General features: G+C 35.8%; 2 protein-coding genes across 2 annotated transcripts in view; one reads left to right on the plus strand and one right to left on the minus strand.

Annotated features, from left to right (window-relative positions):
* The window catches only part of Pngl (N-glycanase Pngl), a 37,636-nt gene extending 27,469 nt beyond the window's left edge, over positions 1-10,167 (plus strand). The window contains exon 4 of the mRNA XM_090386015.1: positions 9,825-10,167. Within this exon, the coding sequence (XP_090242141.1) occupies positions 9,825-9,997 (173 nt within the window). The 3' untranslated portion in view covers positions 9,998-10,167. The remainder of the gene's footprint in view (positions 1-9,824) is intronic.
* A 12,356-nt stretch (positions 10,168-22,523) lies between these two features.
* Positions 22,524-26,502, minus strand: part of LOC150076786 (uncharacterized) — an 82,151-nt gene continuing 78,172 nt past the window's right edge. The window contains exons 18-19 of the mRNA XM_090386653.1: positions 25,016-25,099; positions 22,524-22,616 (exon numbers count right to left, since the gene is read on the minus strand). Coding sequence (XP_090242779.1) covers positions 22,524-22,616; positions 25,016-25,099 — 177 coding nt within the window. The remainder of the gene's footprint in view (positions 22,617-25,015; positions 25,100-26,502) is intronic.

The following is a 26,502-nucleotide window of genomic DNA, read 5'->3' on the forward strand; positions in this document are numbered from 1 at the left end:
CTGCCAGAGTAGGTCATGGGGTCTTGTCAATGATATATAGGAATTTTGCAATAAGGAGGTGATTTATCCCCTTGTATAAGGCAATGGTCAAGCCACACCTTGAGTACTGCATACAGGTCTGGAAGCCTCATTTTAGGAAGGATGTAGAGTTGCTAGAACAAGTATAGAGAAGGGGAACAAAGGGCGTTCTTATGAAAACAAGCTTAAGTTTTGCAAATTGCAGCTTCTGGAGATTAGGCACCTGTGTAGCTATCTGATTGAGGTGTATAAGGGCTTGATTGGGGTGAGCAGGCTCAATGCTGATGGGATTCTTTCTCTTGCTCTGATTACAAACTTGAGGGGGCATAGATTCAAACTGAATCTATGGCCCCTCAGTTTGCCTTTAGCCAGCGGGTAGTTGATTGCTGGAACAAACTTCCATCTGTTGTTATGGAAGTTGATAGCTTAAATAAATTCAAGGCTGAACTAGATAAAAACATTTGGAACGAATGGATCAGTGAAATGGGGAGAGGTTTTTTTTTTTTTTTTTCTTTTTGCTGATGCTGTACACACTTGCTTTCTTACATTATATGCCTCCACTAATGCTAATGCCTTGACTGTTAAGGTCAATTTCCATTTCTAGCATTAGTAGTCGCAATTGATGGAAGAAAGTAATTTGAACAACCTCAAGCCAAAAAAAAAAATACACTTCCCATTTCACCTATTCGTTTCCTCCAATAGTTTATCTAATTCTTCCTTGATTTTATTTAAGCTATCAACTTTCACAACACCAGGTGAAAGTTTATTCCAGCAATCAACTATTGCTGGTATAGGCAAACTTCTGCACATCTATTCTACAACTCAGTTTCAGTTTATGTCCCCTCATACGCAGTCTGATCGAGAAGAAGAATCCCATCAGCATTGAGCTTGCTCAATCCATTCAAAGCCTTAAACACTTGTCTGATCACCTCACAGGTGCCTAGTCTCCAAATGCTACAATTTGCAGAACTGAAGGCTTTCTTGGTAAGAGCATACCTTTGTTCCCCCACCAGCCCTGTTGCTCTTCTCTGTACTCATTCCAGCAGCTCTATATCCATCCTAAAATGAGGCCTACAGACTTGTGTACAGTGCTCAAGATGTGGCCCAACAATTGCTTTATACAATGAGATGATCACTTCTTTAACCCTGCTAGCAAAATTCCTGTATATCATTGACAAAACACTGAGCTGTACTGGCAGCCCATCTGCACTGCTCAGAGAACTTCATATCTGGTTACACACTTATCCCAGGGCTTTTTCATTTTCTACTACTCTGAGTGTAGTAGCACACCGTCGGTATGTTACCTGGGTTTATTGCTACCCATATGAAGTACTTTGCATTTGTCAATGTTAAACTTCGATTGCCATTTCTCAGCCCATCTGCCTAACTTTTCTATTCTGTTGTACGATATTATCATTACTGTCATTAATCATCCTGCAAATCTTTGTATCATCTGCAAAGATGGAAATTAAGCTTGATATGCATTCATCAATATCATTGATAAATATAGAAAACAACAATGGGCCCAACACTGATTTGTTATTTGGTTTTTAGGAGCATTAGCAACTAAGGCCATATTGCTCCGGGGATATGCGGTGGTCATTCCTTGACCTTTCTGTATCCTCCGTATTTGGTGGTCACGGGCTCAAACCCCGGTCTAATCAAGGAACGTGTGCTATGCACTGCTGCTCCTGCCCACCTGGCCCCAACACTGAATCCTGGGGAACTTCCCTAATAACATTAGTCCATGAAGAGCAGTGTCCATTCATTACCACTCGCTGTCTTATCCCACTCAAACATCCCTTTATCTATAGCAACAACTTGCCCTTAATGCCACACTGCTCCAATTTGTACAACAGTCCTTTATGTGTAACCGTATCAAAATCTTTCCTGGAATCCAGGTATTTGTTATCAAAATTATTTTTTGCATCCAGTTGTTGTTGTTTGTTAGTTGTTGGCACATTGGCTTCTGTGGCCATAATGCACCTCTCATGGTGTTGTAATTTTCAAGTGCATCCAGTTCCTTTGTGACCACATCGTAGCATTCAATCATACTGGTCAGACAAGATTCCCCCTTATCAAATCCATGTTGTGTCTGAAGTATAACTACAGCCTTGTTTAGATGATTGCACATTACATCTTTAACCAGTGATTCCATTATTTTCCCAGGAACAGAAAAACTAGCAGTGCTGTAATTACTTGTGTCACCATTTGTGAATTGGATGATACATTCACACATCTCCAGTCCATGGGAGCCTCCCCTGATCCAAGGATGCTCTCATAATTATGGCTAAGGGTTTGCTTACTTCCTTCGCTGCCTCCCTTAATATAATTGGTTAGATTTCATCCACTCCAGGTGCTGTTCTTACGGTTAACTTCAACAATTTCTCTTTCCACTTTCCTCTCAGGTATTGCAAAATTATTTAACTCCCTGTTAGAATTTGATAAACTTCTGGCATCCACTTTTCTAAAACATTTGTCATGTGTGAATGTAGATGCAAAATACTTATTCAGTTTGAAAAGTAACCTTAGCAGGATCATCAACAGTCAAACCGTTGATATCAAGTGGACCAATTCGATTTCTATGCTGTTCTGTTATGTTCTTGACCATCCTTTGTCAAAGATTTCTCATAATCTGCTTTCGTTGCCTAACCTCCTTTGTGACTTGGTTACAGACTAGTTTATATGTCCTTAGTCTGTGTGTCACCTGATAATTTGTATGGATCCCATGCATTTTTTTTTTCTCTGCCAGAAGTTTCATTAGTTCAGATCATCCATTTAGGCCTATACCTTGAACAATATTTCTGAGTGGTATATAAAGCCTAGTAGCGTCTATGATTTATTCTTTGAATGCTTCCTATTTAGAATTTGCTAATGGTAACATCAGTTGGTCCCGCTACATAGAATTTAAAAACTGTCTGTGTCCGCTGTAGTCACTTTTACAAAAGCAAAAATCCTCCCTTTACCCTTGATGGTAGTTATATCTTTAAGTAAATTCAACATCAGTACACTGTGATCACTGCCACATAGTAGTTATTTTATCTGCAGATTCTTAATGCATGAATAATCACTGCTGATAATCAGATCAAGAGTATTACTCCTCTTGTTGCCTCTCTAACATTGTGCTGGTAAAAACAGTCATCCTGCATGTCCAGAAAGTATCTGCTTCTTTCTGTGTGTGTGTGTGTGGGCACCTCCGTAGCCAGGTGGGCAGGAGCAGCAGTGTGTAGCACACACTTCTTGATTAGACCGGGGTTCGAGCCCGTGACCACCAAATACGGAGGATGCGGAAAGGTCAGGGAATGACCACCGCATATCCCAATATGGCCTTAGTTGCTAATGCTCCTAAAAACCAAGCTTCTGTGTGAATGACCAAACCACAAGTTCCAGTCAATATGTGGAAAGTTAAATTCCCCATTATAAGACATTCTGATTTACTGGCCCACTCTATTTCTCTGTACAGTTGTTTATTGTACTCAATCAGCGTCCTCAGTCCTATAAGACATCCTTACTCGCCAGTTGCTTCACCAGTGCTTATGTCATGCAAAACTGACTCAACATTGCACTGACCACCCATGTCAGTTGGATGCACTGCCTTCGATTTTATGTGCTTCTTAATTCCCCTCCCCCCCTTATCCTCTGTCCTTTCTGTACTCCCCATATTCAAATTCTACACCCATTATATCTGAGTAACACCATGTTCCTGATATCTCAACAATGTCCACATTTCATGTCTTGACCAGTACTTCAAATTTATCAAATTTATTTAATATGCTCCTAGCAGCTGTTCTTATTCTTAGTTACCCTAGCACAGCCCACATATTTACTTGTTCCATGGTGACTCCCAGCAGTCTTTGAAATCCCATCACCTTGCTTTTGCAAGCTGCTGCTTATTCCAATAGAAGCAGTGCAAGATCAGTTTCATCTCTGCTTGCGACTCTATTAGTCTGTGTATCCCCACGAAGCTATAGTTTTCTGACCAACCTAACACTGCCTTGATAGTATCAACAAATAATCTTTCACCTGTTAACAAGCAGAGACCATGCTGAGAAAAATTCTGAATTCTTTATTTCTCAGAAAGTGTAAGAAATTATGTTTGACCAGTTTAAATCATGCACTTTCATATCTCTGAATGAATCTGAAAGAAGTTTTAAGTATTGGAGCCACCAAATTTTTTTAAAGATCTGGGTGGTAGAAATTTTTAGCATTAGAATTTGACATCAATATTATCAATATTATGTTGTTTTAATGCAGCTTAGTTAATCAAAAAATTACCTCCAATAAACTACTTTTTAAATTGTTGGTGTCATCTTATTTCTCTTTATATTCGTTTGCAGCAATTTAATCAGAGAATTCAAGGAATGAATTACATATACAATGTAATTTTCTAGCCTTTTTTTCAAGTACAAAGGCCATTCAATAAGTTAATTTTCCTTGATTATAAATATGCTTGATATAAAAAAAAAAACTATAATGTTATTATGCACTCATAAATGTCTGTATCTTCTTTATGCAGCTCCAACTCAATGCCTTTTGAAGTATGGAAGAACAGAAGAGATTTAAAGTAGCAAACACAAAGGAAAACATAGATGTCATGAAATTGAAGCATCAGGTCATTATCAGATTTTTGACAAAGGAAGGAAATAAACCAAAAATTATTCAGGAATGCATGAAAGTTATATATGGCCATGCTACTTCTGAATACCACATAAAATTTTGGTCTAAGCAGTTTAAATGATGGAGTTAAGAATCCATAAAAGATGACCCCTGCTGTGAGAATAACCAATGGAAGTGACAATCCAGAAATGTGCCAAAAAATTTAAGATCTGATTATGCAGGATAAATGTATTAAAGTGTTTCTGATTGCCAGAGAATGTAATATTTCTGAGGGAACAGTGCTGACCATTATCCATGAATGCTTGCCTATGTCAAAGGTAAGTTCTTGCTGGGGCCAAGAAGCTGCAAGCATTCTTGGCACCTCTTCAAACAGTTCAGGGCAGGCATTTTTGAGGAAAATTTCACATGCATGATACAGATCCACAAGAGTTTCTTTTCAAGAATTGTAATTGTTGATTAAATGAGCATTCATTACTGAGATCCAGAAACAGGAGTCCATGCAGTGGAAACACCATATGTCACTACCACTAATCAAAAAATTCAGGACTTAACCCTCCACCAGAGAGATGAGGGTCACCAGTTTTTGGGTTATGGAAGGAACTGTTTTGATAGATTACATACTAAATAAAATTACTGGGGGCCATAAGGGAATAGAGAAGAGGAAAATTAACACAAAGGGTCTTGCTTCTTCATGACAGTGCTCTTGTACATAGGTCCTACAGCCTAGAACTGGCCCCCCCACTGATTATTTCCGCTTCAGAAATCTGAAGAAATACCCGTATGAGCATCAATTTTTAAGTGATTGTGATATCAGAGACCATGACGAACACTTCTTTTTCTCAGAGCATGTGTTGAACTCGGGTGGGTGGAGAGAAAGAGAGAGGGGGGGATAGGCTGTGTTGTTTCTTTATTACCAAGGTAGATAACTTTTGAGTGACTCTTGGAACACTGACTGGTCAAGGAAGTCCTTCTTCTGGAAAAATTAATGGAAATACAATGGTGGGAATCATCATGAAACAAATAAATACATGGGCTACGTTAGGGTAACTAAGAATAAGAATAGGTGCATGTATACTTACATGTACACCAATGCTAGAAGTATTAAATAAATTTTATGGATTTGAAGTGCTCGTAAAGACATAAAGATGGATATTGTTGGGATATCAGACATGGTGTCACACAGATATAAGCAGTGCAGAATTGGAATTTGGGGAGTACAATGTGTACAGAAAGGATAGAAAGGGAGGTTGGGTTATGCTGTTAATTAAGAAAAACAAAATCTAAGGAAGCAATGTTGAGTCAGTTTGGTGTGACATAAGCACTGGGAAAGTAAAATTGAGGGTAGGAGTGTGTTATAGGCCTAATGACTCTAATTAGTACAACGAACAATTGTACAGAGAAACAGAATGGGCCAGTAAATCAGATTATGTTGTAATGGGGGATTTTAACTTCCCAGATATTGATTGGAACTTGTGGATTGATCACTCGCACGCTAGCAAGACTTGTGGATTTATTGGATGATTGTTTTCTGCAGCAGCGTGTTTGAGAGGCAACCAGAGAATTCAATACGCTTGATCTTGTTATCAGCAATGATTATTCGTGTATGAACAATTTGCAGATAAACAAACTACTAGGTGGCAGTGATCACAGTGCACTGACGTGGGATTTACTTAAAGATATAATTGCCATCAGGGGTAAAGGGAAGGGTTTTTGCTTCAATAAAGGTGACTGCAGTGATCTCAGAGAGTTTTTAAATTCTGTACAGTGAGACCAACTAATGATGTCACCAACAGCAAATTCTAAGTGGGAAGCATTCAAGAAACTAATCATGGACGCTACTAGGCTTTTCATACCGATTAAGAAATATTGTTCAAGGTTTAGGCCTAAATGGATGTCAGAAGAACTAATGAGACTTGTGGCAGAGAAGAAAAATGCATGTAAATTATCAGGCGATACACAAGCCTATGGCAGATATAAACTATCTGCAATCGTCACAAAGCAGGTTAGACAAGCGAAGGCAGATTGCAAGAAAACTTTGGCAAAGGACGATAAGAAAAATAGGAAGGACTTCTTTACTTATATAAACTGTAGAATAAAGGGGATGAATCAGATTGGTCCACTTGATATCAATGGTTCGACTGTTTATGGCAGATAGCTGATAATCTGAATGCGTATTTTGCATCTACATTCACACCTGACGAGTTATTAAGGGAGGAAAATGCCAGAAGTTTATCAAACTGTAACAGGCTGCTTAATTATTTTGTAATAACTGAGAGCAATTGTTGAAGTTGATGTTTAATAAGAAAGGCACCTGGGGTGGATGAGATTATCCAGTTATATTAAAGGAGGCTGCAAATGAAGCAAACCCTTAGCCATAATTATGAGAGCATCCTTGGACTCAGGGAAAGTCCCCACGGACTCGAGATGTGCAAATGTATCCCCAATTCACAAAGGGGAATCTAAGGGTGACATGAGTAATTACAGACCAGTTAGTTTAACTTCTGTTCCAGGTAAAATAATGGAGTCACTTGTTAAAGATGCATTGCAGGATCATCTAGACAAGACTGCAGTTATACTTCAGAAACAGAATGGGTTTGTTAAGAGAAAGTCTTGTCTGACAAATTTGATTGGATACTACGATGTGGTTAGAAAGGAACTAGATGCAAAAAATAATTTTGATATTATATACTTGGATTTTAGGAAAGCTTTTGACACCATTGTGCATAGAAGACTATGTACAAATTGGAGTACTGTGGTATTATGGGTAAGTTGCTACAATGGATAAAAGGATGGTTGAGTGGGAGAAGACAGAGAGTGTTGCACTTTTCAGTACACGCTCAAGCAACTCTAGATCCTTCCAAAAATGAAGCCTCCAGACCTGTATGCAGTACTCAAGATGTGGCCTGGCTACTACCTTATACAAAGGCATAATCAGCTCCATTTCTCTACTAGCAAAATTCCTGTATATCATTGACAATCAGTGTAATCAATGGACGCTGCTTGTATAACTCCAAAATAGCTCAATTTTTATTGTAATATACTGTTAGAGTCACCTTTCCTGTATGGATCATGGATCAGAATTTCTTCGACTGTGGAATGATCTCACTCTTTAATTGGTTTGCTTAGTTTCAAGGCTGGAAGTAATGTACCCAATCACTCATCCCCAATCACTAGAACTAGGAAATCATACCTTCAGCTACATACTTAGTCAACAGCACAAAATAAAATATTCCAGATTATGACCTCCATTTTTAAACTTTTGAGCCCATCCATAGACTTCTTTGAGAACAGTTCTCATTATATACACACACACTAACCATCATAGAATAAATTTTAGCATGTTTCATCCCTTCCTTGAGCTGTTTCTTCACTCTGCACACTTAAAAATAAAAATAAATCTGCAGCTATTGTCAATCTCCTGCAGGATGGAGGCTTCCTCGACAAGCCATGTCGAGCTATTTTATTTGCACCAGAAAACAACTTCACTACAAACAAGGAAATGTGACTTGGATGATGTTGGTCAAGCACTGCTGGAGTGGTTTAAGGTGCAGAGGAATGCTGGTTCCCAACGGGCTAATTTTAATGGTACAAGCAGAACAATTTGCAAAACAATTTAAAGCACAAGAATTACACATATAACAACAGATGGCTTGATCACATTAAAAATCGGCATAACGTTATTTATGCGACAATCAGTGCAGAAGCCCTATCAGGTAGGATGAAAGAAGGGTTAAAGAGAAGAAAAAACATGTACAATGCAGACAAAGTTGGAATACTACACCTAATGCAACTTTTAAATTTAAAGGTGAAAAATGTGTTGGCAGAAAAAGACATAAGAACTATTTAATGGTTTCAATGTGTGAACATGACTGTAACTGACAAAAAAAAAAAAAAGAAAAAGAAAAAAAAAAGAAAAAGAAAAAAAAAAGTGAAATTTGAAAGAAAAAAAAAAACCAAACCATGCTGTTTCAAAAACAGACAAGCTTCCTGTTGAATATGCAGCTAATAAGAAGGCATGGATGGCTCATTATTTTTCACCAATATGTAAGTGGAACAATTATTTGAAAAAAAAAAAAAACAGAAAAATTTTACTACTGGTAGATAACAATCCTGTGCAACCATCACATGCAGGATTTATCCTACTAGTGTATTTTCCTCCAAATGCAACTTCTGTTTTTCATGGACATGAAAAGCCAATGGACATGGGCATTATTAAAAGTTTCAAAGGTTATTTCAGCAATTCTTGGTTCTCCAGCTGATTGATCAATGAGAAAAAGGATTACGTAATGGTGTTTCTGTATTGGATTAAGTATGTTTGATTCAATGAAAAAAAGATTACGTAATGGTGTGTCTGTATTGGATTAAGTATGTTTGATGAAAGATGCACGAGTTACTGTTTCACCTACAATCGCTAAATTGTTTCTGTAAATCTGGTTTATCATTGTGAGAATTTTCCAGTAGTGATCAAAATGTTAACAAAGATGATCTACTACCTCTGTCAGAAAAGGCTGAAACAAAAGAAATTACAAGTGGATGGCAATTCAATAATTTCTGGAATTCCTGTGGAGAGTGGTATAATAGAGAATCTACTAAACAGAGAAGAAAAAGTGAGTCGCTGGTAGTATCCAATGCAATGTTAGAACACCCCTTCTAGTTTGAAACGCTACATGTAGTTTGTTATTTTGGAGGCATTTACAATGCCAGCTGACACCGGCACTTTAAGCACCCATCTAGTATAGTCCTAAGATGTATAAAATTAAAATTGATGAAATAGGCCAAACTTCTAAGTCAACTTTGTAAAAGAGGGAGGGTTGATTAATGATGCGTCTGTAAGCTTTAAATTTTTTTATTTATATGCATTTTTGTGTGGTCTCTTATGTTAAATATGTATACTATTTATTTATTTACTTATTTATCCATACTTATTTTCTCTTTTACTAAATACATGCTTATTTTTACATTCACAAATATTATGAGTAATGGCTATATCAAGAAAAACTATCTGGTCTTGTGGCACTTATTATAATCAAGTTCAATATTATTTTATCTACACATCTACAATATTATAAACTTTGAAAGCTATCTTTAAATACTAGAGAATACATGATTCACAGCCCTATACTGGCATACACCATATAAACAAAATTTATTAATTTAGTAATAATAACCCTTATTTCTTTTTCTTTCAGTGGGTAATAATACACCAGTTACCATTAGTAGCTGCAAAGGTTCCAGTTGCCTTACGCTCACTGCCCATATGAGTGGAGGAAATGGGCCTGTTTCGTGGCAGCATGCACAGTTGTTTCGGCAATCACTGGACAGTGAAGACTACCCACTGGACATCAAAATTATCTTTTTATAAAGATATTTGAATCTTTTCAAACCATAACTGCTAGTCATAAATTATGATAAAACAATTTCTTGTTAGTGTGATTTATGATACAGCAGACATTGTCATATCTATAAGAAGCACAAGTTTTATGAGAAACTTGTAGCATATCATTGGAAAGCATCACACAATTTCTTTACCTTCCACATGGCAGGTCAAAGAAATTATGGGAGAAGTAGTAACAAAATGTTTTAGAAATTTGCTGTAAGGTATTACAAAAAAAAGCAATAATCATACACTAAATCATGTGTTTTAACCTTCAGTGGTCAAAAGCAGACCAACAAGTTTATTTTGTCTCTCATTTCTTTAACCAGCCTAAAAATAATGGGTGACTTCCAGGAACGGTCTAGTAATAATTAAAATTTTTTCATTCAATAAAGTTTTTAAAGACTAAATAAAATTATTTTTGAATAGCTATAGCCGTTTGAGATCACCTTCTATATTTTTTGGCATTTATCTGTCCTATAATAATTGGTTATCATCAGTTTAAAAATTTATTTAAAAAAAAAAATTTTTTTTTTTTGGCAAAATTTCAAAACAGAATTTTATGAAAATGGTTTCTATAGGTGCTTCATAAAGTTGTTCTCATCAGCGGGAAAGAGATGTATTTTTGTCTGACAGATCTTAATTAACCATTATAATAACCACGTAGAACTGTTCAGTAATTTTCCATCAATGTACTGGAAGTAAAAGTCTTTTTAGGTGTGAATTACCAATATTTCTCAAATTTATGATAGCTTAATGGTATAGAAATGTTAAACAAATAACAAAAAAATATGAATGGGAATACAGGTACTGATATAGCATAGCAATCAGTAAATGGCAGTCGCAGGCCAAATCTAGCCTGTACCCATAAAAAAAAAAACCTTACAATCCTTAATGTTTTCTATAAGAAGAAAAACATCTGAAACAAAGATTCTAACATTTCAAATGTATTTCATTTATTTTTTATATACTCAACTGTAGGGCTGGAATTAAGCATCCACATGCATAATATGGTGATTCTGAATTAATTGACTGACTTTTTTCTCCTCTTCTCAGTCTCTCTGACCTGCTGTAATAACTAGTTGTCAACTGCTAGTGTAGGGAATGGAAAGAAGGTTGCAATACTTTGAATAATGAAGAAAAATCAACAACAGAAGTCAGTTTTATAAAAGAACTGAAGTCATTCTTTTTTTTTTTTTTTTTTTCATAACAATTTTCATGTATCATATGACACACGCTGAATGTGCACTGCATAAAACTAGAATATTATCATGTCTGGTGTTTCAAATTGTGTAGTTCTGCTGTCAATTTTTCCACAAATGAAATTTTCACTTAATTTAGTCACCTCGTCATTGTGATCAGTTTTCACACTCTGAGTTTATAGAGAATGAATAGTGAGATCTGTTCTTTCACAGTAAAACTCAGTACAGTACACATTAAAAAAAAAATAAAAAATTATAAAAAAATATATATGCACACACAAACATTCCCAAGATAAATAAGAGTAAGAAATCTGTTTATATGAAGCATGATGTTGAGAAAAAGCCAAAGATACAACCGAAAAAAAAAAAAAAAAAAAAAATCAACTTAATTAAAAATTGTACAACACCAAACATAAAAAATAAATACAGCATAACCAGTTTAAGCAAAAACTACTTTTTTTTTGTATATTTTTGAGACTTCGAAAGAGAATAAAAATTAAATCAGTTGTTGTGGGTAAAGCAAACCATTTATGATAGCAGGGAATAAAAAGGAACGTTACGATGTTGCTTTTGGTATTATAATGTTAATATACAGTTTAAAATTATCTGAGGAAATAAATGCAGTGTAATAAATTATGCAGGAAATAAATTTCAACTGGACAAGCTTTGCTAAAAACCTTTAGTACTTTCTTTGACATTGAATAGTAATGGTTTTATTCCTATTTTATATTTTTAGAAAATGCAGGATTGTTCTAATCATTTTCAGAGAGGTCTAAAATTTTTTTTTTTTTTTTATTAAACTAAGGAGGATTTTTTTTTTTTTTTTTTTTTGAGCCCTAAAATCACTCTGAGTGAACAGCGATTTTAGAGCTTAAAAGGGAGTAAAAATAAACATTTTAACAGGTTTAAAGGATATTATTACACACATATCGGGACATATCAAAATAAATCAAGAGAAATTTGTTTAACTTTTTGATTAGGCTTTAAAGTGTCAAATGTTTATTTTAATGCCAGCTGCATAGAGGCATTTTGTGGAATAGGCCAAAGTCACATGGAATCAAGGCAACTAAGTAAAGTTTCTTGATATGTGCTGCTGTACTGCATCACATATCAAGTTACAGGAGAATACTGCATATCCCTTACTTGGATCGAAGTACAAATGAGTGCCAATTTTGAATAAAATTGGCAGGCCTAAAATTCTTCTTCATAGCATCAACAAAAGAAAACTCTCATTTTTTGGTCATATAGTAAGAAGGAAAAACTTTCTGTTCATTATATTTAATGGAAAGAAAAACCAAGGGGAAGAGGTGCAGAGGAAGACCTGCAACTAGGTGGAGGGATGGGATCAGTGAACTTCTGGATATGAAACTTTGCAATGTTGCTCGTATAGCACAATTGATGTAATTGGAGGAATTTGTTGGTGGCTACAACAGCTCCTCAGGGAGCTATGTGACTGGAAGAAGAAGAAGATTGCATCACGCATCATCATGCTAGATAGTGGAAAAAGTGTGTATGCATTAACCATTGTACCACTCCTCACGGGATGGTGAAGAACAATAGTCTTGTAATCATAGAAGGTGATTAATGTCACCTTCATGTTGCTTTCCTATTTGCATCTAAGTTCATTGATCAAATCCTATGCCTTTTCAAATGAAAAATAACCTATATCCTTTCTAGGAAAGATCGAAATAATTGGCCTTTCCTAATTCCTGTTTTCATATTAGTGATCTTTTGTATTGCTTATATAAAAAAAATTGCTAATTTAATGGAAACATTTTAGTAAAATCATGAAAAGAATAGAATGTACATTATTTCAAAAATAAACATGCACAATTTTTTCCCTTCAAAACAGCCTCAGTAAAGAATTTCACACCCAGAGATAGGCTGCAACATTTCAACTGCCACTTTGATGATTCATTCTTAAAGTGTTGCAATAAATAGATACAACTTAGTAGTGAAATAAATTATCCCCCAATGAATCATTTCTGCAGGTGAATATATTTCAGGAAGAATGATTTTCCTGATGTATGTTGGTTTTTAGAGAAAACTCCTTGGAAGAGTGGTTAATTTCCACTTTAACTTTGTATTATCTATTGCTGCTTCAAAGCTAGATAGAAACTGATTTTTATCATTACTTCACAAAAACAAATATTCATATACTAACAACCATTATTAAAATTTACCACCACTGACCAAATAGAGCATTTAATTTTTGCCAACCATAAATTATCAAAAATCTGTAAATCGTAATTCAAAATCCAGACATTCAATAATTCTCAATAAAAGCATGTGCTATTCATTCCTACAAAATTTAACTCTTTAAGCCATATGAATCAGCATTCCCAATCAATATCAGCAATGCTGAGCACAACTTTTCTTTTTATAGTTAAACATAATGATGGCAGCTTAACTTTCAGTGTATACTAATGGTGTTTTCAGTAATCTCTTTTGCAAGGCTCTGAAGCAAACACAAAAAAGCTTTATACATTTAACATGATGAACCTTGAAAAACAGCAAAAATAAGCATACTGTTCTACATTGAATAAACATAATTTGGAGTATTTTAATGAATAACATACATATTAAATATCATGTCCTTCAGATCTTACATTATAAATCAGGTAAATAATATGGCCTGCAGCAATTAGTTAATATTATACAGAAGCAAAACTTATACTGATTTCCTTTTTTTTTTAATGGTTGATTCTTATCCAGAATCAGCCATTTAAAAACCCACATCATTTGTGTATTCTTCTAATAGTTTGTCTGACCATTCTTTGCATTTCTTTTGATTATCCACTTCCACAACACACTAGGTGAAATTTATTTCAACAATCATTTGTCACATGTGTCCATGTCATCAAAGAAAGAGTAGATTTACTATCGGTATTTAGCTGCTTACTGTACTTAGTTAATACCTTAATTAGGTAGGGTAAGTTTCTTAAATGCTTGTTTGCAGACGCCTATTTTCCAGAGACTGCAAATTATAGAACCACAGTCGTCTTTCTTACCGATTGAGGTTTCATTGTCAACTACCTTGAGTTTAGTGCTATCCAAATGGTATGTTATTCAAGAATCACTGCTATTCAAATGCAGTTCCTTGGATTTAGCAATGTTAAACCTCAATTGTCACTTCTCAAGCCATCTGCCTAGTTTTCCAGTACTGCAACAAGTACCGGAAAACTAGGAAGTACTTGTTGCAGTGACAGTAATCACATTCGCATCTTTAGACATAAAGCCCGAAATACCTATGTTGATATTAGTATTTGTTTACTTCCTAGAACAGATAGAAGTTTGTTCCAATAACGAGCCACCTGCTAGCTGAAGGCAAATCTTCCACTCTTATCCTGGAAACATTGAATGTCTTTCCTTCCTCAATTTGAATTTGTGCTCCTCATGTAGCCTTAGCAAGAGGAAGAACACCATCAGCATTTAGCTTACTCAATCCATTCAAAGCCTTAATTCAAAGCTTTACTGGATCAAATACCCCAATAAGATCACCTTGCACGTGTGGTCTTCAGATGCTGCAGTATGCAGAGCTGAAGCCTTTCTTGGTAAGACCACCCTTTTGTTTCCTTCACCAATCTCATTGCTCTTCTCTGCACTCATTCAAGGAGATTTACATCCTTCCTAAAATGAGGCCTCCAGACCTATATGTAGTTACTCAAGATGCAGCCTAATCATTGCCTTGTCTAATGGGCTCCTTATCCTTGCTCTGTTCTATAATTACTCATGTACCGGTTTCCCATTGCTTCTATCACACCAAACTGACCGCCCATGTCTACTGGATGCACTGCCTTCGATTTAATATGCTTCTTAACTAAGCATAATTCCTGAATCCAAAGATGCTCTCATATTTATGGCTAAGAATTTGCTTACCTTCTTTAATATAATTGGATAGATTCCAAGTGCCTTTCTTTTGTTTAACATCAATTTCTCTTCTACTTTCCTCAAAAGTTATTACAAAATCATTTAGCTCCCTGTTAGAGTTTGACATACTTCTGGCATCTTGTTCCCTAAAGAATTCCTCATATGAATGTAGATGCAAAATGCCTATTCAGTTTGTCAGCACCCTGAGCAGGATCATCAACAGTTAGGCCATTGACATCAAGTGAACCAATATGGTTCACCCCTTCCTTCTACTGTTAATATAAGCATAGTAAATCTTTGCCAAAGACATTATAATCTGCCTTAGCTTCTCCTAAGACAGATTATAAGGTAAAGTCTCTTTGTGACTTGATTGCAGATTAGTTTATATTTACCATAGGCTTTTGTATCACCTGATGTAAGCATCCCATGCATTTTTCTTCTCTGCCACAAGTCTCAGCAGTTCATCTGACATCCATTTAGGCCTTGAACAGTATTTCTTAGGTTTGTGTGAAAATCCCAGCAGCCAGTAAGATTACTTCCCTGAATATTTTCAATTTAGAATTTGCTGTTGTAACATCATCAGTTGGTCCCACTGCACAGAACTTAAAAACTCTCTAAGATCACTATAGCCACCCTTACGAAAGCAAAATCCCTTCCCTCTACCCTTGACAGTAGTTGTCTTTAAGTAAATCTCATACGAATACACTGATCACTGCCACCTCGTGAGTCTTTTACCTGCAGGTTCTTAATGCATGAAGAATTGCTCCACACAATCAGATCAAGAATACTGCTTCCTCTTGTTGCCTCTCCAGCATGCTGTAAAAAACAGTCATCCAATCAATCCACAAAAGTCTTGCTAGTGTGTGAGTGATGAATCCACAAGTTCCAGTCAATATCTAGAAACTTAAAATCTCCCATTATAAGACATTCTGATTTACTGGCTCAATCTATTTCTCTATATAGTTGATTGTTTATACTCATCACAATCGTTAGGCCAATAACGCACTCCTCTCATTTTCGGTTTCTCATTGTTTCTGTCACACCAAACTGACCACCCATGTCTACTGGATGCACTGCCTTTGATTTAATATGCTTAACTAAGAGCATAATTCCTCCCCCTCCTGTCTTTCCTTTCTGTGCACATTGTACTCCCCATGTTCAAATTCTTCATTCCTTGTATCTGAGAAACACCATTTCTCCGATATACACCTACATTGTCTGCATTTGATTACTTGATCAGTACTTCAAATACAGCAAATTTATTTACAGTGCTCCTAGCATTAGTATACGTGCAAGCATACATGCATTTGTTTTTACTCTTAGTTACTCTACACGGCCTGTGTATTTACCTGTTCAATGATTTCTCACAAGCAGTGCTTGAATTCAGCTGACTGGAATGCAAAGTGTTGATTTTGCATTCCAGTCAACCGCATCTTCCAATAGAAGGAATGGAGGAATCACTTTCATCTCTGCCTGTGGCTTTAGTAAATGTATGGACTAATTAGTCTGCGTATCCCCTAAAACTATCAGTTTTCAAAACCACCTAACACTGCCTTGGTAGCATTAGCAATTCTGCCCTCTTCTATTTAAGTGTATCCCATCCTAAAAACAGTCTCCCATTAACAAACAAAGATGTCATTAATAAATACTAAAAGCAGTAAGACTTGACACTGACCACTGTGAAACCCCACTCACTGCATTAGTGCATAAAGAGCAATGGCTACTTATAACCATTCTTTGTTTCCTACCACTTAACCATCCTTTTATCCATAGTAGTAATTTGGCTCCAGTACCACACCGCTTCAGTCCACACAGCAGTTGTTCGTGTGGAATGGTATCCAACACTTTACTGAAATCTAAGTATACAATGTCAAATTATTTTTTGCATCCAGTTCCTTTGTGATTACCTCATAGTAGCTAATTATATTGGTCAGTCACTACCTCCTTTTAATAAATCCATGCTGTGATTGCTGTTTAACTGCATTCCTGTAAAGATGATCCCAGCATTACTTCTCTAGTAACTAATCCCTTTATTTTCCCTGGCACAGACGTTGAGCTTACTTGCTGTAATTACTCACTTTTCTTTTTGATCCCCTCTCCCCCTTTGTGATAGGAGAGACATTTACACATCTTCATCCTGCAGGAGACTTCCCAGGAATTCAAAGATCTTCTTCTTCTGGCATTATAACCGAGGGTGGGTCAGCCTTCTAAACGATGTTCCACCAGTACGCCCTTCCAGAAGTCAGACTTCTCCAACTTCTTATTCAGGAATTCAAAGATGCTCTCACTATTACAGCAAAAGGTTTTATTATCTCTTTTGCTGATTCTTTTAATATAATTAGTTATCCTTCATCAAGTGTCTAGACATTACTGAAATATATTTCTGGCTTCTTTTCAGTTATCATAAAAGTATTAAACTCCCAGTTGGTATTAAAACTTCTGTTCCCATTTCTATAAACTTCTTCATGTGAGAAGAAATGCAACTATTGTTAAGAATTTGTTTCTCATGAAGATTAATTACTATATTTAATAATCACTCTTATACCACATGAAATTATCAATATAATTTATTAAGCTTATAGCCCAAACCACTATACATTTAAGGTAATGTTTCAGGCATCTTACCAATACCCATCATCAGACTAGTTCTGGTAGCATCGGCAAGCATCAGCAGCCCCAAAAATCACCTTAAATATATAGTGGTTTGGGCTGTAAGCTTAAACTATATTATTAATTTCATGTGGTATAAGAGTGGTTATTAAATATAGTAATTAATCTTCATGGAAAACAATCATCTCACATCCTTCCCTAACTATATTAAACGTGTTTCTCACTTTGTTAATGTTCATATGATTGACTGTTATTTGTGGCTGTGCAGAATAGAGAGATTGCTTACTCTTGTGGCTATTCTTAAATGCAGTACAGCACTTAGTGATGGATGTAATTGAAATATCAGTTATGCAAATCATTTGATTATGAAATCAAAAACAGCAAAAGTTAAGAAAAAAAAATGACAGTAGAAGTATTTGATCTCATGTCAACTAAAAGCTGAACCACTTAGGCAATGTTTCCATGCTGTATATATATATAGCACGGAAACATTGCCCAAGTGGTAGCAGCAGTTCAGCTTTAGTTTTGATAGCATCAGATTGAATTCCTCCACTTTCTTTATATTTGGTTATTATTGATTATTTGCCATAATCAATTATTTCAATTAAGACTCTTGATTGCACACAACACAACAGCACTCATACTCCTGAACTGTACTGCACTGCAAGTTTCTAGTGATATTAAACCAGTTTTGAGACTTCTTTTACCAAAACTGATTACTCAATACATCATCTGCATTGTTAATTATGAAAAAAAAATAAAAATTTTGGTCAGAAACAAACCACCCAATGCACGATTGTCACACCTGACAATCCTATCTTGTCACAAATAATCCAGAGAGAAACAAATATTATACACTATTTAAATGAAAGGAAAGAGGGTTTAACAGCACAATTTAACCTGAGAAAGAGTAGGACTGGCTGGAGAGCTAAACTTGAAACATCTAAGCATCTAAATCATTTGCATTGTGCTTATTTCATACTGAAGTATGAATTTTCTGTTGATGAGGATTAAACTAGCAATCTTTTAATGTATTTGAATTTTAAAAGTTAATTCTATGCACTGGTCATTTATCACTAGTTGGTTAAACTGATCCCAAGAACTGATATTATTTAATATACATATAATACGTGAATTAATAAGTGTATGGAGAATTTAGTAGGAACTGGAGGTTTTACTAAATTACTGTTATATTTTTGTTTTATAATTACTGCTGGTTGGCTGCTATCACTCTAAATCAGCTATTCCCAAACTTTTCATCTCACAATATATTTACAGAGCACTTACGAAACACAAGTTTAGCGGGAGCCAAAGAACTGTTTGTTAATATTTTATTATATACGACGCACTTGCATCAGGAGCATCTTTATTTCCAACACGTACGTAAAGCCAAAATTCAAATAACTGTCATCATAATTTCATTTTGGTCTTTTTATTAGTTGGTTCCTGTTTTTTCACTTCAGATTTTTGGGGAACGAAAGGGCTGCGATTAGCATTAGCATTAGTAGAGGCATTTGATGCAAGAAAGCAAGCTTATGCAGCATCAGCCAAAAAAAAAAAAAATAAATAAATAAATAAAAAATAACCACTTCCACTTCACCCCTCTGTTCGTTCAAAATACCTGTCCAGCTGAGCCTTAAACTTATTTAGGCTATCAACTTCTACGACAAGGGATGGAAGTCTGTTCCACCAACCAACCACCTGCTGGCTAAAGGCAAACCTCTGCTCGATCTGTCCTACAACTGCCTTTCCTCAATTTAAATTTATGCCCTCTCAGGTGATCACTCTGAGCAAGAGGAAGAATCCCATCAGCATTGAGCATGCTCAAACCATTCAAGGCTTTATACACCTCTATCAGATCACCTCGCTGGTGCCTAGTCCCCCAGACACTGTAATTTGCAAAACTTAAGCCTTTCTTCGTAAGAGCACCCCTTTGTTCCATTCACCAATCTTGTTGCCCTTCTCTGTACTCGTTCCAGCATCTCTACATCCTTCTTGAAATGAGGCCTCCAGACCTGTATGCAGTACTCTAGGTGTGGCCTGACCATTGCCTTATACAAGGGAATAATCACCTCCTTATCCCTGCTAGAAAAATTTCTATATATCATTGACAATACACCATGAGCTACTCTTGCAGCCCGTCTGCACTGCTCAGAGAACTTCATATCTGCCTGCACAACCACCCCCAGGTCCCTTTCATTCTCTACCACTGTCAGTGTAGTACCACAGAGTTGATAGATGGGGTTGCTGTTTCCCATATCTGGTACTTTACATTTGTCAATGTTAAACTTCATTTGCCACCTCTCAGCCCATCTGCTCAACCTTTCCAGATCCTGTTGCAGGAGCACAGTGTCAGTAGTGTCCTTGATAACCCTGCCAACCTTCGTATTGTCTGCAAACTTGGACATTAAGCTTGATATACCATCATCAATATCATTTATAAATACTGAAAACAATAATGGACCCAACACCGAACCCTGAGGGACTCCACTAATAACATTAGTCCACGATGAGCAGTGTCCATTGATTATCACTCTCTGTCTTCTCCCCCTCAACCACCCCTTTATCCATAGCAGCAATTTGCCTCCAATGCCACACTGCTCCAATTTGTGCAGCAGTCTTCCATGTGCAACAGTATCAAAAGCCTTTCTAAGATCGAAGTATATAATATCAAAGTTATTCCCTGCATCCAGTTCTTTTGTGACTGCATCATAGTATCCAATCAAATTGGTCAGGCAAGATTTCCCATTAACAAAACCATGCTGTGTCTGAGCTATAACTGAAGTTTTGTCTAGATGATCGTGCAGTGCTTCTTTAACCAGTGCCTCCATTAATTTTCCAGGAACAGAAGTTAAACTAAAAGGTCTATAATTACTTGTGTCGCCCTTTGATCCTCCTTTGTGAATTGGGGTTACATTTGCACATCTCCAGTCCATGGGTACTTCCCCTGAGTCCAAGGAAGCTCTCATAATTATGGCTAAGGGTTTGCTTACTTCCTTTGCAGCCTACTTTAATATAACTGGATAGATCCCATCCACCCCAGGTGCCTTTCTTGTATTTATCTTAAACAATTTCTCCTCCACTTTACTCTCAGTTATTACAAGATTCTCTAGCTTACTGCCAGAGTTGAATACACCTCTGGCATTCCCCTCGCTGAATAACTCATGTGTGAATGTCGATGCAAAATATTCACTCAGTTTGTTAGCTACCTGAGCAGGATCATCAGTAGTTGAACCATCAATATCCAGTGGACCAATCTGATTCATCCCCTTCCTTCTAGAGTTTACATAAGTAAAGAACTCTTTGCTGTTTTTCTTTGCATCCCTTGCTAAAGATTTCTCGTAATCTGCCTTTGCCTGCCTAACCTCCTTTGTAACTTGGTTACAGATCAACTTGTATCTATCATAGGTTTCTGTGTCACGTGTTAATTTGTATGTATCCCATGCATTTTTCTTCTCTGCCACAAGTCTCATTAGTTCATCTGACATCCACTTAGGCCTAAACCTTGAACAATATTTCTTAGTTGGTATGTAAAGCCTAGTAGCTTCCAAGATAAGTTCTTTGAATGCTTCCCATTTTGAATTTGCTGTTGGTAACATCATCAGTTGGTCCCACTGTATAGAATTTAAATACTGTCTCAGTCCATCGTAGTCGCCTTTACGAAAGCAATAACCCTTCCCTTTACCCCTAATGGTAGTTATCTCTTTGAGTAAATCCCACTTCAGCACACTGTGATCACTGCCACCTAGTGGTTCCTTTATCTGCAGATTCTTAATGCATTCAGAATCACTGCTGATAATCAAATCAAGAATATTACTCCCTCTATTTGCCTCCCGAACATGCTGATGTAGAAAACGATCATCCAATAAATCCACAAAAGCCTTGCTAGTGTGTGAGTGACCAGCCCCGAAATTCCAGTCAATATCTGGGAAATTAAATTGTTCATCCTCACTTTGAAATGTGACAATATAGTGTTCATTTTCATCAACCACAGTTGCAATACTAAAAGTACTTGCTTCTCGTTTTAAAGTTACTTTTTTCAACCACAAATCGATGGTTATTTAATAATAATATTTTGAAATACTGATAATTATCAAAAAAAAATTTATACAAGGAAGTGAGTTTAGTTATGATATTGGTTCGCTTCCCTTCTCCTTCAACACATGTACTCCAAGCTAATTTGCATACTATATTGCTACTTTTTCGTAGATGTTGTTACCTCTCTGCATACTTCTCTATGCAATAAAGTGTTCCATGGTCTATTTGATTATAACCGGAAGAAAAAAATGATACAAAAGTGGTGTATGCTACAAATATGCAAAATTTATTTATTTTTTTTTTTTAATGATTAATTACGATTTTTCACGGAACACAGTTTGGGAAACCCTGGTCTAAATACACAAACTAAATTCACGCACTTCACTCATTTCTTACTCGCTTTAATATCAGGACTTTTAGACACTGAATGAAAATCTTATTAAACTTGCAAAATAAAATATGCTATCATCTAAAGAGGCTCAGTTAATAAATTATAATTCTAAAATAGGTAAAAATATTAAATTTAGTTTTCCAAGAGGTACCACATGCATATTTATTTTAGATTTTAATTTGCCTAGGATGCCCATTGATGAATTAATTTGTTGTGCATTAACGGGTGTATTTAACTTTGGTTTAAAATTTTTCAAAAGTAAATGAAGCCTAAGTATACCTGATTAAAATATGAAACTGAATTGAATTTGTGTTAAAATCGAAGAAAAGGCCATATTATCATTATTTTTAAAATTTCTTTACTATAATAAATATAAAATCTGTACAATTATTTTCACTATTATTTATCCTCTTTCTTCTAACTTTTCAAAGATGGGATTTGTAGTTCTCCTAAGTGAGTCTAAAAATGATCCTTCTTCTCTCAAGAATTCCTTATCCTAAATAAAAAGAAAAATGAGTTCACATTAAAATAAAAAATACAGTCAGTCCTCATATAACACGTGTTTACACTACACGAATTCGATCACACAATATTTTTTATAGGGGAATGATATCTTATATAACACGAACCGAATTCGCTTATGCATGATTCGCCTTTGTGTTTACAAGAAATGGCAGTAGAACACAGAATCACTCCAACCGATAGGAATAAAGAGAAGATTCTGAAAATGTATTTTTTTATATCAGTGAAGGGGAAACACATTTCACCATAATAATGTAAAAACCAACACAATTCCAGCTATCGGTAAAATTGCAAATGCAATTAGATCGAGTTTACTACCAGTGTATAACAGATTCCACTAGCAGAAACGCAACTGGAAATTGTTTTTATTGTTTTATGGTAGTAACCCCTAGAAATGTGCTTTAGAAAAATGTGAGGTGTTAATAGTGTATCTCTGCCTTTACGGTGTTGTTTATTCAGTTGCTACACGTGCACAGCTTTATGTGTATCAAGTGTGCCTCCTCGTTTTGTAATTGTGCTTTATTCCCTAAAAATGAGTAAAATACTTAAAAGGTGTGAAAAGGAAGCATCCTGGTGAAGACACTGCAGATTCAGAGAGAAAAAGAAAAGCAATATCGATAAACAGGGGCAGACTGGGTCAAAAATTCTTACCCGGGAAAATTTATAGTGGCCTCATACTAGCGTTTATGGCCAAAATCACACCGGCCCACCGGGGTTTCCCCGGTAAGGCTTATGGCCAGTCCGCCTCTGTTGATAGGGAAAAAATATGAAATTGTGAAACGCTTTGAGGGAAATGAAAGACCGTGTGATATTGCATGTGCTACAGGCCTAAATGAAGGCAACACCGAGAATTACAAAGAATGCAGATAAAATAAAATCAACTTTCATAGTAGGAACAACTCAAAGTGTAATTAAAATCCATTAGATTAAGACACAAAGAATTGGAAGAGGTGGAACGGCTGTCATCTGTTTGGATAGAAAATCAAACAAAAAACAAGTTTGCTTACGATAGAAGCAAAAGCATTAGCAATATTTTATTACGTAATAGCCGCAATAAAATACGTAAGTATTTTATTGCGGCTATTACGTAATAAAATATTGCTAATGCTTTTACGTAATAAAATATTGCCATAAAATACGTAAGTATTTTATTGCGGTTATTACGGTAATGTTTCGGTTACAAATGTGTGTTCAATCTTGGTGGTCGGCACCTAACCTTATTTTTCCCATAGAGCCTGTTGTTTATATTGCATGATTTTGCATTGCATGAGGGGTTTCTAGGAACACAACTATTGTGCTATACGAGGACTGACTGTACTCAACTTTCTAATTAAATTATATTAACTATGTGGTTATAAGAAATATTTTAAGAATACTCTTTAAGCTGCATGCAAAATAACACTGATTGCAACTTATACAGAGTTTGTTAAAAAGAAGCATAGGAATCTTATCCTGTTATGTTTTACAAAAAGTTATTGGTAAAACTTTTTTTTTTTTTTTCAAATTTTGACTAGTCAAAAATAGTCCAACTGTTAATTACAGCCTGGATTAAAGAAATTAGCTTATTTTGGAAACTTTTTTCTAGAACGATATAAGGAAAATATTTTCACGATGACAGGAAAGCAGCCTAAAATTATTTACTTATGTGGTTTTCCTTCAAAAAAATTCCTCCGTGAGCTACAAACTTTCTTCAAACACTATTTCACAGTGACATAATTTACATCAGTTACTATGAATGGCAACAACAGTGATGGTTGCTTATTATTATTATTAGCTACATGCCGACCGGGCTAGCCAGGTAGGTAAAGTGCCTGCCTGGCAACCCAAAGGTTGCGGGTTCGATTCCTGCCTTCGGCTGGATATCACGATGGTGCCGAACCAACCGGTTGGTTGGATATCCTGGCCACGATACACGAAGGAAGCAAGAAAAAACTGGTTCCTTTGTGTATTGATCACATCGTACGAAATAAATAAATAAAATAAATTAACTACATGGTACAAGGAAACCTGAGGATTATGCTGCCTCAGCCAAAAAAAAAAATTCCCAAGTTACCCTGAGAGAGAGAGAGTCAAAAATAGAAGGGAATCAATAAGAAAGAGAAGAATGATGATATCCAGCTGAGGACTCAGGGTGTGTCAAGGCCATACTCACCAGATGTAAGCCCATGGGGTTGATTGCTGTAGTAAGGTTTTTGGAGCATCAGCAACTAAGGCCATATTGCTCCATGTACTGTATATTATCTGAAAATTGCATGTGTTCTACGGTCAATTTTCATAGAAAAACTCGAGTTACCAGGAGAAAAAACCATGTTACCCTTGCCCGAGACAGACTAGCATAGCCATGTTGAGAAAAAAGGCCCAAAAAATTCTCACGGCATCAACAGGGCTCGAACTCAGGTCTTTTCCACACCAGACTGGGTGGAAAAATGATCCTTCTTCTCTCAAGAATTCCTTATCCTAAATAAAAAGAAAAATGAGTTCAATGCATTAAAATAAAAAATACTCAGGGATGTTCATGGATGGCGATCCTACCAACTGTGCTACCCATGAGAGCAACAACAGTGCAGTCTGCAAATTTCTTTTCCCTTTCTTAATGTGACAAAGAAGAACTCAAGTGCCACCAAATGTCAATTTCTGTATGGTTCACAAAGATTTATAACTTACCGTTCCATCTTTCTGAAATCTTAAAACATGTCTGAAAAATGATGTTCTGAAGGAGTAGCATTAACACCATGCTCTTTTGGGATAGAGCTGAATAATGAGTGAATGAACCCTGGACTATTCTGTTCATCATAAGAAAATACCTGGTTTTTTTTTTTTTTTTTAGCAGACCCTCTACTTAGGTACACAAACCCCAAAACTTGGAAGTAGATAACTAAAAAGTACTATGGAAAAAAAAAATTCAATGACTTTGTCACTGATAATATTTCCTCTAGATTATAAAAGAAAAGTAAAATTACTTCAACCAAGAATGCAAGATCTATCATGTTATCTGTTTGTCTTAATATTAAAAAAAAAAAGTGACATTTAAACAGCTGCAGCATAATAATTTATCTTCTAACTGCAATTTCAACGAAATGTTCTTTGAAATAGGGACAGTCAATACCTACTCCAGCAGATAAAGAAGCACCATGCCATCCATCCAACTTGACAGCAATATAAGAAGGTTCAAATACAGTGGAAACTCATATATTATAGTGAACTACAATGAAAATATCTCCCCATCTCTATTAACTTTCCTCTTACACACAGAAGACATTACTATATATTTCATAGTATTTGAACAAAAACATAACATGTAAAAAAAGATTACAAATGCCTGTGATAATTTTGTTAAAGAAGGTTGAATCACAAGCTTATAATATGGATATGCAATTGAGTTTCATCGTATAGTCTTAGCCTTATTTCTGTGTAACATCCTTGTTCATAATTTTTTATATTTAACCCAGCAAGGGTGGCGTCCTCATTTGTAGCAAGAATGGTGGTGGGGCACCTGACAGGTGTCCATTTTCTTTTTAATTTTTGGGAAACATTTTGGCTATATTTTTTTAAATTCTGCTTGAACAATGCCAATATTTCATCTTTTCTTAATGATGGCAATGCTTATTATACAGTGTGGCATTGCCTCCAATGCCACACTACTCCAATTTGTGCAGCAGTCTTCCATGTGCAACAGTATCAAAGGCCTTCCTAAGATCCAAATATATGATATCAAAGTTATTCTTTGCATCCAGTTCCTTTGTGAACTGGATGCAATTGATGTATCCAATCAATTTGTATAATGGATACTACGATGTATCCAATTTGATTGGATACATCATAGTATCCAATCAAATTGGTCAGACAAGACTTCCCCTTAA

This window comes from Mastigoproctus giganteus, chromosome 12 (assembly GCF_048544385.1).
Source record: "Mastigoproctus giganteus isolate SK-2022 chromosome 12, ASM4854438v1, whole genome shotgun sequence".
In the NCBI taxonomy this organism is placed as follows: domain Eukaryota; kingdom Metazoa; phylum Arthropoda; class Arachnida; order Uropygi; family Thelyphonidae; genus Mastigoproctus; species Mastigoproctus giganteus.